The sequence below is a fragment of the Anas platyrhynchos genome, chromosome Z, assembly GCF_047663525.1.
Source record: "Anas platyrhynchos isolate ZD024472 breed Pekin duck chromosome Z, IASCAAS_PekinDuck_T2T, whole genome shotgun sequence".
NCBI classification, from domain to species: domain Eukaryota; kingdom Metazoa; phylum Chordata; class Aves; order Anseriformes; family Anatidae; genus Anas; species Anas platyrhynchos.
The window spans coordinates 83,998,326-84,013,914 of record NC_092621.1 but is presented as its reverse complement, the minus strand read 5'-3'; the positions used below and the strand labels follow the sequence as shown (position 1 = coordinate 84,013,914).

Below are 15,589 nucleotides of genomic sequence, written 5' to 3'. Positions count from 1 at the left end.
AAAAATACCAGCACTCTGCTAGTGCTTTGCTTATGATGTAGAGACTCCTGGGATTTAGTGTCTTATTTTGTTTGAGTAAACCAGTGGATTTGGCAAAATAGGTATCAAGTAAGTCACTGAGAAAGACATCTCAAAAGCTTTATGTCTCTTGTTTTCAGGTACACTTAAGTGTTTTGAGCTGATTTTTTTTAGGTTCTAGTTAGCTGTGATGATGTGCTTCAATTCCAGAAAACAAAGGTACGACTCCGATTGAGATATAATAACTGTGTTTTTTTTTTTAATGAAAAATGCAAGATATGAAATTTATATCTTTTTTACAGGTGTACCTCTCTATAGAACTGTACTGAGAAGCAGGCAAAAGGTGTGCTATTCAACACTCATTTTATAATTTCCTACACAAATGCTTCCAGTATTAACATATGTATTTCATTATTTCAACACCTCATATATGTTGATACTTAGAGTCTGATTTTTTCCTTATTTAACTATTTTCATGTATTTATATTTTATTTTACAGATTCTGAATATGGAGTGGGGAGGAGAGTATTCTCTTGATTCTTCCAATTTGGACTGTTTGTTAAATGTCCTTCCTGGAGAATCAGAGTTTCAACAAGTCCTTAATGATATTGATGAAAAAATAAAGAAGAATTCTTCCAGGTAAAGGGAGTTTTATTTGTATTCAAAATGTTAGTGAAAGTCATTATGCTTAGGAAGAAATACACCTTTTGACTTATTTGTTTTCTCACTGTAGGTTAATATTTCCATAGTAATTCACCATTACTGCTTGAGCATTTAACACATTCTAATGACATTTAATATTTGTGCTCTGTTGTTTCTCTGCATGGTACTTTTAACATTTGAATCATCTTAATTTTGGGAATTATTGCAGTAGTTGTGATTGCGGAAGAAAAAAAACATCTATTTGTATTTTCTATAGCTAAAAGAATTTTTATTCACTGAGAGCTGCAGAATTTTACAAAAAAAGTAAAATTTGAACCCATGGTGTCCTTTAAACAGTTCTAATGAAAGTAGACAGACCAAGTTAGTACGAATATTTCTTATAAAATTATTTTACCTATTTCAATTACGTTTATGCTGCAATATCAGATTTTCTAACTAGCATTTGGTTTGCAATTTATTTCATTGTCCATTTCTTTGCTACATACTAGTTCACAAAAATCAGTGCTTTAAAAATGTGTTCTGAAGTATTTTAAATATTGTGAAAGATGCTCTTATGCAAATAGATTGAGTGTCCTTTATACATTCATATAACAAGAACCATCATCTTATGTTAAATTTTGACAATGTTTGCCTTTAGATAACAAGGCATGTTGTAGAGTCATGCCTTCAAAGAATGTCCTTCATGACACTTGGGTTTTGATCATGTAATTTTAATGAAGGCCACATTTGTGAGAAGTCTTTGTCTGCTACCAAACAGCTTCCTGAATAATGGAGATAAATCTTTGCTATACGTCACTGAAAACTGATTTAGGTCATCTCTGAATTACTGCTATATTCATTATGCCAAGCTGAGATTTTTTTAAGGTTTATTATTAATGTTATTAATATTATCAATATCTCACTTTTCAACATTTTGCTTAAAATCTTAGTGACTACAGATGTTTTGGTAGTAGCTAACCAGAAGCAACAATGTTACTGAAGATCTGGGAAATATGTTTTGAGTTGTGGACCACTGCACAGTGCAATTTCAATTACAATTTTCCAGCTGTTGATGGTAGTGAAATGCTGACGCTTGCTTACTTTGTTTGATGTCATAAAATAGTCAAAGGTGTGTTTGGTATATGGTGTTACGTATCTGTAAAAAACAGCACCAGTATATTTAACAAATGTGTAAACCAGATATTGTCACCTCTTCAGCTACCAGATAACACTGCTTTTGTCATTGTTATGCCGAGTCAGCCTAAGGGTTAGAATGATTTTTGTCAAAATGAACACATGCCTTACTACTGTTTTTGTTTGTGGTTTTAAATATGTGTCAAATATGTACTGCTGGCTGAGAAATCTTCTGGCTGTGGGAGCTGATTGCTCCTTTTAATAGTACCATCAGTGAACTTTTTATGTTATATTTTACATTAACATCATCACAGTGGAACTATCTAAGCATTTTTAAGAATCCCCCTCTCATAGTTTCAGTCCTACAAATCAGATGGGCTTTTGCTTCTAAGTTTTGTAAGATCCAAAGACTGTAAGTTCTGTAAGATCTGCAGGGAGAGGAGGAAATTTGATTAGGGTGTGGTAGCACAGGAAACATGTCAGGAAAAGCTTTGCATTTCTGTTGAATTGACACTTAAGCTAGTTTTTCAACTAATTTTCTCAGGGAAAGTCAGAAAACCCAGTCGCTACCAGGTGATATTTTGCTCCTGTAATATGTCAGTCTCAGAAATCGAGAGGAGTTTAAAAGAAGATGGACAGCAGCTGATGTGACTTTTAAATTAAAAACAGTCCTTTATTGCTAATATATTAGAGGTAGCATGGAATGAAATCATTTTCAGGTTACCATTGATCTTTGTAAGTGGTATGATAAGAGCAGCTCTATGTGCTACCGTGATACAATTGGAATACAATCTATTTTTCATCAGATAGATTTATGATTTTATTATACCACAGAGAATAAACATAATAGTATACAGCATATATATATTTTTAAAAATAAAACATTGTGTAAAAAATTATGATCCAAAAGTGTGTAAATCACTTGAATGCTCATTTATTGCCTTCCAACTGAATAGCTTTTATAAAATTGTGTGACACAACAAATCAGATATGCTTTCCAGCTCTTGAATTACTTTCTGTATTTTTGAATTGTACCAATTCTATTTGACACTATAACAAAGGGAAAAAACAAAAAACAAAAAAAAAAGCATCTGTGGGAAATTGTTTTATTTCTAAGTTTTAAGGCAATAAGTGGTTCATTCATTCACTGTTATATAGCAGAGCTCTTATTACACTTGAATGAAAACTTTATTTTTACAGTAGTTTACAGAGGGAGGTGAATATGAACTCTCAAAGTCATTGTCATTGCTGCCCAGTTTTAAGTGCAGTGGTAGTGTCAGGTTATTCTAAAACATGGAGATGTATTCATAATTCATAATCAAACTGCCATTTGTCTCCAGTATTTCCCCTCACATTTGCTTTGACTTTCTTTGCTTCTCAAAACTGAGTTGCTAGATTTTTTGTCTTCTAGTATAGACGCCTAAGAGTTCATAACAGTTAATTTATGAGTAATTCACAGAACTAAACTTTTGACTGATACTTACTACTACTAAGAAAATAAGGCATAGAGTTTGAAAGCAAGGCAAGTTTGCATAGCTTAAATGTGATTGCAAATTTTGTAGGCTCTTTAGCAGTTCATGATTTGTGTGTGTGTGCATACACATGCATGTGAACTGTTGTCACTTCAGTGGGTGGTTGTCTGCTTTTTAGTGGCAATAAAGTGCCAACAGATGCTATGAGGCTGTAGGGCATCGTAAAGTATTCTAGGTCTTCCTCAACAGAAGAATTATTCAGGCTTCAGCAAAATTATTTACTAATAATTATATTTCTGTGATAGACTGGAGACCATGTCTTTCTAGGGCTTTTTGCAGAGGCTTGATTTGACTTCAGTCTGATAAACTTCAAGCTGACCCTCTGTCTAATTAACAGTAAATCAGTCATCTGGGATTTTGTTGAAGGTCTTTTTTCAAGGCCTCCAGTGAGGTCAAGACTAATAAGTACTTACAGCATTGCATTTTGTCCCATAACTGTTCATATAAATTATAATCAGGGCTTGAGTAAGTTGTTATAATCAGGACAGGATGCTTAACCTGCAGACTTCAGGATTATTTTGAAAGTTCCTTAACCAGGGTGCTAGTATGACACTTTCCAGTTCTCTTGGATGTTGTTTACGACTTTGCTGATGTGCATAGAAATACTTCCCACCATTAACACTTCACAGCAAAGAAGCAGGAGTTTCAGACAAGCACTGCTGTCTCATTACATTTTTCTGTTTCACAATTGCAGTATGCAAGGGCTCGTGTATTTTTCATTGAGATGTGCTGCAAGAGTTATCTTTCCCTCTATTTTTATTCTTTATTTTATTTTGAAGAAAATTGTGGCTTGTTCCTTTCTGGAATTTTCAGGTAGGAGCTACACTCACTCACTAAAAAGAATTGGCAAAGTCTTGGAATCTCCATCCAAAATCCCAAGTAGCGGTTGAATATTCACAAGAATTTTAACTACAGCCAACATGACAGGAAAAACATTGGTAATGGACACTTGGATTGAATATTTATGAAAAAAAAAAAAAAGAAAGAAAGAAAGAAAACCATGATACTTGTATATGTAATCTGCTTGCTCTACATTTATATAGTATTAAACAGAGAATTTAGCTCTTATTAAAATACTGGAACAATGTTAGTAAAATCCTTGTGAAAAGTTTCTGTCTAACCACTGCCCTATTGTAATTTGTAGGAAGGAGTAATTGAACTACGACAAGGATGTAATTTTATTCCTTTTCAGCTTGTGTTGTCTCTGCGTGTGATCCCTGAGTTCGAGATAGCTGCTTCTTACTTTCTTGGTAGCTTTCTCTCTAGAAAAGGTGTGAGTAAAATGCATGTGGGAATTACACTGCTAAAAGTTTCTTTCAAAGATCTCTTACTCTCAAAGTATATGGCAGGTCCTCTGACACAGATTTCCAAATGGTATGATTCACACTACATGAAATGACCTGTAAGCTAGCAGTCAAACTTTCCCAGGAATATAAATGATTATCTTAAACTAGTATACAGTTAGCGTTTCTGCCTTCAGAAGACAGTAGAAACAATTATTTCATTAATGTTAAAACAACCTATCTGTTCTTAATAAAAGACATGTAAACATTCTAGCATTGTAACAGCAGATCTGGATGCATATGAGGCTCTTAAGCTTAAGTAACATGAGGTTTAAAGATTATTTCAGTTATAGCTTAGCAGTTTAAATTTAAGCAATCTCATTGTCATTTTATGGCTGTTCCATATTCTACATGAAATAAATTGAAACAGTGCTCTTTAGGAATTGAAAGGAGTTAGAAGATCATCCTTCAGCTTAGCTGTAGTCATTTTAGGCAATGGAGAATGATTCATGGAGACAGCAAACCTCATTTTGATGCTATGTTTCTCAAAATGTTTTATCAGTGTGGCAATGCATACACTACCAGTTCCATTATAGTACTTGGTTTGTAACTGAACAGTCCCTTGGTTTGTCTGCTGATGCAGTCATATCAAAAGCGGTCTCTCCACATGGTTAGGTTATTCCTAAAAACAGTTATTAATAAATAGGAGGACATAGGAGTTCTCAAGTCAAGATTGTCTCTGTACAGTGTGAATACTTACAAATGGTACTCCAGAAAAGCACTCTTACTGTGGACACAGGTAGCGTAAGACAATCTAGTTTTATTTGTAAAAATTAAAACAGCAAAACTAACAAAACAAAACAAAAAACCACCCTCAGTTGTAAGAAGGAGAATCTATTTCAGTGTGATCACATTTTCACGGGCATACTAGCATATTGGTAATTCTAGCCGCAAACATTGATGTGCTCATGGAGGCTCAAGATGTTTCTCAAGTGGAACTGAAAAAACCTTCAAGAACAAAAAACTTTTCAAGAACTTTCTTGAAAAATCAGTCAATTTCATAAAAATCCATAACTTTCAGACTGCTTTGCTACAGAGTTAGGTTAAGTTTTTTTCATTTACTTTTATACTGCACTCTGTATTTAGTAGTTTTGTGGCTGTTTTGTGGGGTTTGTTTGTTTGTTTTTGTTTGTGTTTTTGTTTGTTTGTTTTAATTTTATTTTATTTTTCTTTTTGTGTATGAACAGTTCCACAGGATGAAACACAGGTGGAAGCATTCATGGAAGAAAAACAAATTGAGGCCTGTTAAATGCTAAGACACTATCTGATTTAAATCCTTGTGTCACAAACTGCTGAGGATGATGAAAATATTCTGAGAAATATTAACTTTTTTTTTTTTTTTCTGGTTTGCTTTGTTTTAATTTTTCTTTGACATCTCTTAGTGACCACTGCCACACATATGCAGAAATTCTTACTGACCATACACAGCTATTCTAATGTAGTACCAATAGGCTGAATTCCAATGGAAGAATTAAGTACTTTCTGGTTAGTTCCAGCAACGTCTTAGCTTTGGTACCTGTTCACTTGAAACATGAATTGGATTCCTTTCCTTATCGGTAAGGAATGCTTCAGAGATTATTCTAAACAAAACAAAACAAAAAAACAAATAATAATGATTATAATAATAATTAAAAAACAAAACAAAACAAAACAAAACAAAAAAACACATATGGAACAAAGACCCAGTTAACAGTGGTAATCAGGGGAAAAAAAAAATTATGTACAGAGATACGTCTGATTTCCATGTTGTCCTCCAGATCTTGTCTACCTGATTCAGATGGGGTTGCACATAGACATGGCTGTATTTTTTCCACTGACCACACATGTTTTTAAGACAACTTATGGTCCTGTTGTTGCATACAGAGTTTCCATTGATATCATCTGGATTGATGCCTGAGTTTGTTCAAAAAACTGAGCTTGTTTAGTGCAGTGAACTTACTAAAATATAATTTCATTTAACCTTTACTGAAAAAGGATTACTTGGGAAAAAAATGAATACAGGATTTTAAATAGCCATTTGTGATTGTACTTGTTTGTGATTGTAAGAATACAATTCATTACATACATATTTTTGACATCAAGATCATATCTTTTGTTTAGAGCTTTTGAAACTTCAGCAAACTTGGAAAACAGACTTTTCTACCCAAATACAAAATTATAAAGTTTTATATACTGTAAGGATAATTATAATTTGGAGGAAGTATTTTATTTAAAATAGCTGCTTTCTAAACTCAGACGATGCACAAAACGAGTTGTTTTTTGTTTGTTTGTTTGTTTTTTTTCCAGAGGTAAACAAAACCTTAATATTTTATTTAATGATTTAATTAATATAAAGGAGTAATCCTAAATAATAGTATATGTTGACAAAACTCATAAAAGTGAGAAATAGCAACATTTTTGATATCGTGTTTAACTACAGTATTCTGATATATGGAGTAATAACTCATGTCAAGAAGATGGTTGATGTTAATAAAGAAGGGGGAGATGTGGGAGTGTGGCCATGGGGGTCGACAAGCCCCATGGTTGGTGATAACATCAGACTCTTAATGATGAGGCCATCAGGAATGTAAAGAGTTTAGAGGGAACACAAAAGGGCGATTCAGGAGACGCCATGCAGTCTTGGGTTGGTTGTTCTCCAGTCGTCAAGGCATGGAGCCTGCGCGTTTGCTGGTTGGAACCATTAAAATTTGTTGATAATCATATTATTAGTGTGGTTTCAAGGGTTAACGAAACACAGGCAAAGACAGCCTCCTGTGGGTTGGTGTCAATCATGGTTTGTTGCTTTCGGGAACCTTGTGGAGGGCAGAGCATGTGCAGAAGAAGAGGGAGGCAGTCAAAGCCGCCCCTACAGTCTGGGCGGGATCCAGGAACAAAAGGTTGCTAGCAGTGATGGGGGGAACCCTGAGCCTTCATCCCCACAACCCCCAATGACCACCACCAAGAGAATTATGATACGAAGTGGGGATAGGTTATACATACGTATAGGCATACTCGGGTTTCTTACGAATACATAAAAGCAATGCTCTATATATATTTAGGAAGTTCGACAGTTGGGTGTGCATGTTGGTAGAGCATGGACTCTCCACGCACCCAGCGCTGTTTACTTGCCTTTTATAAATATTACTAAATTCAGATGGAGTTGTATCTTCATTCATAACAGTATGTTGTAAGTAAACAGGATGAAAATATTTTATTTAATGGAAAACAGTTTTAGTACAAATAACACTTCTACCTTACTGAGATAAAAGGATTAAACAAAATTAATAGAATTATCATGGTTGGTACCTACAGGGAGGTCCACTGAAATGTATCCTCCTAATCCCCTTACCAGTGTTGGGACAAATAACTGGAATATCTGTTCCTGTGAAGGCTGTGGCTTGTCCGTGGTTTGTGTTTTATTGACTTGCACACCAATTCAGATGTCGAAGATGAGTGTGAAAGCTGGTTCCTAATTGAAGCAGACTGGCAGAGGCTAAGAGCAGTGGTCCCTATTACAATGCCCAGTGCTGTTATCTGTTGGGTATGGCTGAATGAGGCACATCAGCATACCACAATAAAAGCTGTAGCTTGTGTTCCTGGAGTCATGGCATATTGTTTCATACTCCAAAGAACAGGTTTCTCAAGTTAAAAAGATACATACCAATCTTTCATCAAATTTAGAATCAGCATTCATGGCTGGGCTGTCCCACCAGGAACCTGACAGTGCCACAGGCAGAGAAAGATTGTTTTATCAGTGGAAGTCCTTTGTGCTCCTGATAAGGTCCTGTGACAATGAGCCGATGCTCATTTCAGTGCACATCATTCTGAGCTCACTGATGCTCAGAAAAGTCTTGAAAAGACTTCCACTTCAATTTTATGGAGAGTGGTGTGTAGACCACCCATGTATTCATAATATTTTAGAGGTTTTAATATATTTTTCCATTCGTTCAACTTACTGCATTTGGTTCCTTAAGATAATGCAGCTGTAAAATGCAGTGTCTTCATGTAAGTAAAATACACTTTGACTGGTTTATCATGCCTTTTAAGCATGACACTAATCTATCCGTAATTGTCATTAAATACAATTAAATATAGGGAAATAAGAAGCTGTTCAAAATGACCCACATATTTTTAAGTTTTAAAGTAAGTAAACTTAAAATAAGTAACTTACTTAGGTAAATTTTATAGTAATCCTTGTTTTGGAAACATTTAATTTATTTTTTTTTCCCCTCTCAAAATGACATAGGCACTCTGCACTTAAGTTACAGTACAGAGTAGTCCTTACATTCTTTTTACCATTGATACATTTTACTTTTGCAGCTTGTTATTTTCTATGACTATTTGAAAGAAACAAGGCACAAAATGATATTTATCATCACTGATGTCTTCATGGCATTCTGAAACAAAATACATTATATTTGTTGCAGGCTACTTAAAAGTAAAAGGAAAACCCAGCACATAATTTGGTGTGATCATTTGCTTTTTGTTTTCCTTTGATTTTCTAAAATGTAAATTCAAATTAACAGGCTGGATGGTATGGATGATAGTGATTTATTTTATCATTATTGATCAGAATGAGACAACTAGAAGGAGTTTAGGGTACATTGCATAATATCTGTAAAAGAAATAAAATGCAAATCACTCAGTAAAGGAGAAAATCCAGTAGAAACAAACAAACAAAAACAAATAAATTCTTCTTCCACGGTACTATAGGCACCATCAATTGACAAAATGTAGTCAGTGGGCAATAAGCAAAATGGCTTTTCATCATCAGTTTCACCACTTGCTACAAATTTGTATAGGTTAGTAGTGTTTGAGATTTGTTATTTCTTCATATTTAAAGCAGATTACATGTTTTATAAACATTTGTTAAATTAATCTTTCTGTACAGAGGAGTAATGCAGAAAAAAATATCCATACTGTACTCGAGGTTACTAATTTAAAGTGTTTCATTGCATGTGTTTTGGAAAAGCTGGTATTTTTGTCACTACTTGTAATACACTTTACCTTGTTACACACTTTGATATTCAGTTTCTTTTCTTTCCTCTCCTTCTACCCTCATTTTCTCCTCTTCTCTTTTCTAGTCTTCTTGTCTACTTTGCCAAACATATTAGTTTGTAAATGTTAGAGAGCAGGTAAAGAAAAACAAACATTCTTCATCTATATAAAACAAAGAGGCAGTACAATAGGCTTTCTTGTTGTTTGGCTGATGTCATGAAAACAGAAACTAACATGATCAAAAGTATCAGCCACTGAAGTATCTGTAAAGAGCTAGCTGGGTGTCATCTAGATCTTTAACTCCACTAACAGAATGAACTAAACTTTAACTTGCATCAAACCTTACATCCATTATGTAAGAACATAAACAATTTAACAAATACACTCCAGAATAAAAATAAAGTAATAGTGAGAATTGCTTTGCATGGCCATATACCAAAATTTGGTCTTAGTGTTGAGTTTGTTACTATTAAACCTAGGTCTGCCTAGGTTTAATAAATAGTCAATACTATTTTATTAATGGAAATCAGATAAAGCATCTGATTAATGGAAATCAGATAAAACATCACTTTTAAGATAAGTAGTTCTGAAATAGTGAAAAGGTGTTTTTGTAGGAAATTATGTGGAGGTAGACTGTTTCTGGATTTTTATTTTCTGTTCTTTTCACATAGATGCCAAATAGAAACACCAACAGAAATGAAACCTGTTTGGATAATCAGCTGTTCTTGTGATTTTTGCAACTGGAATCACAGTAATTACCATATCAACTACACATGATTTCACAAATAGGGCTGTTAAATAGTGGATCAGCTCCTTGAAAACAAACTTTCTTTCAGATATTCTAATAACAAAAAACAGGAAATAAAAGATCTGCTTTCTCAGCAAAAGTGACTAAAAATCTTTTCAGCTTTTTCTGTGGTGTGTCAATCGGTCTTTAAGAAGTTGTTAATATTTTATGTATTATAAAGCAACTGCTGATTGCTAAAGGAACAGAATGATACATTCACCTTTGTATATGGTAGCTAATTCAGCTTATATTCCTTAGCTAATTAAATACCAGCTCTTAAGGTGAGAAATATCTTATTCACCAACTGCTTTACTGGAAAGTACAAGACTGTGTGAGAACTTTTTCAAGTACATTATAATATTAATGCTGGAAACTCAGGCCTTATATAGTGAGAGTAATTTAATTTATTTTTTTTTAAGTTTTTATTTTTTTTTCTTTATAGCATGGAACAGTGTCTTAAAGACCTGCAATCAGAAGTAAATGAAATATGTACTGATGAAATACTGCAAAGCACAAATGACTGCCTTCAGTGGCTAAACAACTGCAATTTTATTTCTCTCAAACCTTCATCTACACCACACGGAGAACTGATGGAGTTCCTCAGGACCCTGGTAAAAAATTGTTTACTATGAAGTTTAATGTTTGGGAAAGTTTATTATATGATGCTTATGGTTTGTTTGTTTGTTTGTTTGTTTTCTTTCCTGTTAGCTTTATTTCAGTCTTCACTATATAGTCCAGAAAACTTAACATAAAGCTTAGTCCTGATTTTATGTCTGCATCAGGGCTTTATGCTTCCTTTTGATCATGTCCTAACTAGACAAACTTGGATCTAAAAAAATTTGCTGATACTTCCACATGTTCAGCATCACCAATACTGTTTTATAAACATCTGAAGGTGAAAACATATGAAGTTACTGTCTACACACAGTCTGTTAATTTTAATTCTGTCTCTTCACTTGTATCAGTATGAATATAACCCATCTAATACAGATTGTTGTGCTTTATGTGTTGTTTAGGCATTAACTTCATATCTATTTTTTCCTAAATCAGCATGTGGGAGCTACATCCATTTTTCTTGCAAGTTGTGTAACTGGACCTAACCAGAAGTCATGTTTCACTTTGGTGAAAAAAGATGTGATTTTTACCCCAAGTTTTCCTGAAGAGTCAGTGTGAATAAATACGTGGGAGTGGAATTCTGGAAAATTGAATTGTCTAAATAAATGAAGAATAATACCTCAATAAATGGCAGCCTTCAACTTTGTATAGAAACTACATAAATGCTTGTTTATATGACATACATATATACGAGTATCAACACAAATAAATATAGACTTTGTCCAGTGAATTATTCTGGGTTACTTCTTAGTCATGATTTTGTCATTGGATGTGAACATCTTTAGGATAAGATATCTCATATTGGCAGAAGAAACCTGGTTACAAGAAGTGGAGATTTTGGAGATTTTTCTCATATGGAACTTCTGGCCAAAGCTCAAGGTTTTGTTTTGTTTTGTTTTGTTTTGTTTTGTTTTTCCGGTTGGTTTTGTTTTTGTTTTTGATTCATAAATCTGGTTGTTGATCTTTCAGTCACACTTGAATCCACTGAATTACATGACTGATAGCCCTGCTTAATTGAAGATATGTCAAATTATGAAGTCGTTTCTTGGAATACCAGGTCTTTAATGTTCATGTGCTGAGGAAGTGATTTAATCCCTTTCTTACATGGGTGATCAGTATGCGTGTTGCTGTTAATAATCATGCTGCTCAAGGATGTCAGACTGATCCTTGTCAGACTTGATCTAGACAAAATGGGAGAATCCCAGAAAATACGGAATTACGAGTTGTTTGATACTTCTCTTAGTCCAGTTATATCCTTCCTTAACAGCCTCAGAAGAGGGCATGGTAATGATGTCTTAGTTACCCGTGTGCGTTGCCTGTGCTCATCCTTCTCCCGGGTCACTTTAAGCCATATACCTGAACACCAGGTGGCGGCATTTGTTTGGCAAACTCCAAAATATCCCCATCTCTGGAACACTTTGGATGTATCGTATGCAAAACGTGCTTTCTAGCTCTCAGCTTCCCAAGAGTCTACAGACTTCATGACAGTCTGGCTGTGGGCTGTTAAACCTTGGGAGCAGCTCTTTGGGAGGCTGCTAAACAGACAGTTTAGAGGGGTGAGAAGCCTCAAAACCTTAACGCTGCACAGCTTATCGGGAGAACGAACATCTGTGGAGCTTGGGAACTGGGACAAAACTGTTTTCAGGCTCGTGGCTTCTCAGATAAGCCAGCCTATTGCCTTGATGAGACTACAGATGAAATGTGCATCTGCACTAGCACCATCTGTCCATCTGTAGGAAGTTATACTCATCCTTAGCTCCATAAACACATGTGCATTAAACTGTTTTCAGTTGTATTCAGCATTAATGAGATTACTACAGCCTGACCTTTCTTAACTGTGTATTTCCATCCATTGAATTAATTACTCAGTTGACTTAATTAAAAGCTTACAAATGACAAGTTAAATATCATACAATATATCTTCAATAAAATTAACCTTCTTTCCACCTCAGGACAGTATCCCTATTTGTTACTATACCTCATTATGTGTGTTTATTTTGTTAGGTATTCCACTTATCTCTTAAGCTTCTGGAACAAATTTAAAATAAATAAATAAATAAATAATGCAATGTGGTATTCTCAAGCATTTATAAACTCTCATGGAAATACTGAGAGGTTCTTCATGAACCCTAAAAGACTTCAGTTACGTGAAATCTCATCATTCTGTGTACTAGTCTGTAGTTTTAAATACTTCATAGCTGAATCTGTATACAGACACATCTTCATTAAATTGCCTACCACCTAAACTAATGGCAAATCTCTTTCAAGAAAACGTTAACAATACTGGATGTAGTCTATACCAGATAGTAGTCTAGTTGATAGAATGCAAGTCTTTTTTTTGTGTACTTTTATCACTGACTTTCTGTACTCATAAGAGAACTTTTCACACTTCTCTAAAACCTTTAGACACTAATTTGGATCTCTTTCTCTTGAATAGTTTTGTCATCATCTTTTGAAGTATTTCTTAAAGATAAACTTTCAGATAGAAAAGCCTGTGTCAATACAGGCAGCGTTCAAAGACATTTGATTATACTGTGTTTTCAGACCTTCACTGTTCACTTCAGGGACTTTTTCTGAGGAATACTAAGTCTAAGATGGCATCTGCAAATTCCCTTTTTTTTATGTTTTAGTCTAAGTTGCAAAGCAGTTGAAACTATTAAAATTCTTACTGGCTTTCATGAATAAAAATGTTTTTGTTTAACCTTAAAAAACAGCATAGGGATTTGCTTGGAAGACATTTTGGATTCATCATGTAAAGGCATGAGTTACAATCACTGGTTTGACACCTTTTCCTGTTCTGTTTATTTCAGAATATAATCATTGATCATACTTCATTAAAACAAAACAAAACAAAACAAACCTTTAAATTCATAAGTCTATCTGTGGGCACTTGACTTTCCAGCTACTCTAACTATGCTAGCAGCAGTTAGTGACTAGAGTCTCGGTTTACCAGCTCAACACATTGTCTTTGCATCCACAACACCTCATAGAATGCTTTAGTAGACAATAAGATGAAATCAAATCAGCCTTACATATATGCATATTAATTTCCACTATTTAAGATATTAATTGGTTCCACATTTTTCTATTACATTTTCTATTACATGCAGGTTTTTATAGGAAGATAATTTCCTTTATTGTTCTGTCTACAACATATGTTTCCTACTCGTAAGTACAAAATTACATAGGGAGCTCCATGAAATAAAGATGTGAAGTGGAAGAAAAATAACTAGTTAGTCAATTTTTAAGACTTTCCTATATGGAAGGTTATTGTGCTCTCTGTCTTTTGTTCAGAATTACCTACTGTGTTAAAAGTTTTTTATTTTTCATAATGGAATGCTCTAAAATAAAGGGCAGGTAGGTTAAAATGTTGCTTTCTCCCATAATAGTGCAACAGTTTTAGTCGTTAAGAAAAAATACAAGAAGTTCTGATAGTAAAAAACTGCTGTGACTGAAAAGCATGCGAAAAAGTCAAAAATTTGTCAAAAATTTTGTCTTTTTTATATTTCTTAAATTATCTATGGATAAAATATTGCTACAGTAGAAAGAACAAACTTTTTTTTTTTTTTTAATTTCAAAATTATTGAAGTACTACCATACTCAAATAGGACTTATTTCTCTCTCTTCCATAATGAGAAAAGAAATAAAACTGATTATTTCCTGTATATAGTTTAGTTAGAACTAAATCAGTAGTTCTGAGTGTAGAAGGTTTCTGAAAGTTGCCTTACAAGCCTTGCATTATAGGTTGGAGAGACACAAATAAAGGACATGAGAGGAAAGATCTATACTTACGCGGTTTGCCACAACACTTTCTATGTTGGAAGATCTTGGAGAGAACTGATGGGAGGTGAGGGAGCAAGCAAGAGGGTCTCCATATCCTGATTCACTTCAGGCTTGCAAATGTGCAAGCAATTTCTCTTTTTTTTTTTCTTTTATTTTTTTTGTGACTGTGATGGCAAAATCTGTAGTTGTCTCTCATGCAGCTGGAAGACTGAGAGTGGGCTGTTCAATACAACTTTGATGAGCCTAGGGATGCAGGCAAAGCCAACCTGCAGCAGGAAGAATGTGGAGGGTGTGGGAAATGGGTTTATAACGGGCAAGATTTTTACTCCAAGACAGGAAATAGATTTAGGAATCCACTGACCAAGGGGCTTCTGGGCCTGCCTTCTACTAATATATTGGACGCCACTTCTTTATCCAAGTGATTCCTCAAACATATCAAAGAAAGCTGCAGAGTGCTGTTTACATTTATGTCATTGTGAGCCAAGTAGAAGGCATTGAGGTGTGACAAGAACCTTTTATTTGCTGGTTGGCATCTTGGATTTGAAGGAGTTCTAAGATCAGAGATCCTGTCCATGAAACAATAGGGAGGCTTTTCAGATGCAGTGAAGTCTGCACATGTATCCAAGTGGCTTCATGGGTATTCTGTTAACTGTCTTCCTTCTACCTCGATCTATGTAGCTGAGATGTATTTTGAGGCTCCCATACTGTTAATGTATCAGTCTGCACCTGGATTTGACAGGATACGCAGCTTCTTACTC

The 15,589-nt window shown here is 34.4% G+C and overlaps 1 protein-coding gene across 13 annotated transcripts in view; it reads left to right on the top strand.

Annotated features, from left to right (window-relative positions):
• Positions 1-15,589, top strand: part of KIAA0825 (KIAA0825 ortholog) — a 254,967-nt gene that overhangs the window by 37,664 nt on the left and 201,714 nt on the right. For 12 of the 13 annotated variants that reach the window (XR_011806056.1, XM_038169775.2, XM_038169776.2 and 9 more), the window contains 2 exons: positions 518-657; positions 10,876-11,044. Coding sequence is in view for 11 of the 13 variants with exons in the window: in XM_072031689.1 (XP_071887790.1) it covers positions 518-657; positions 10,876-11,044 (309 nt within the window). In the remaining 2 variants the exon portion in view is untranslated. Of the gene's footprint in view, positions 1-517; positions 658-10,875; positions 11,045-14,797; positions 14,896-15,589 lie in introns of those variants that run through there. The other variant, XM_072031690.1, reaches the window with a different exon arrangement.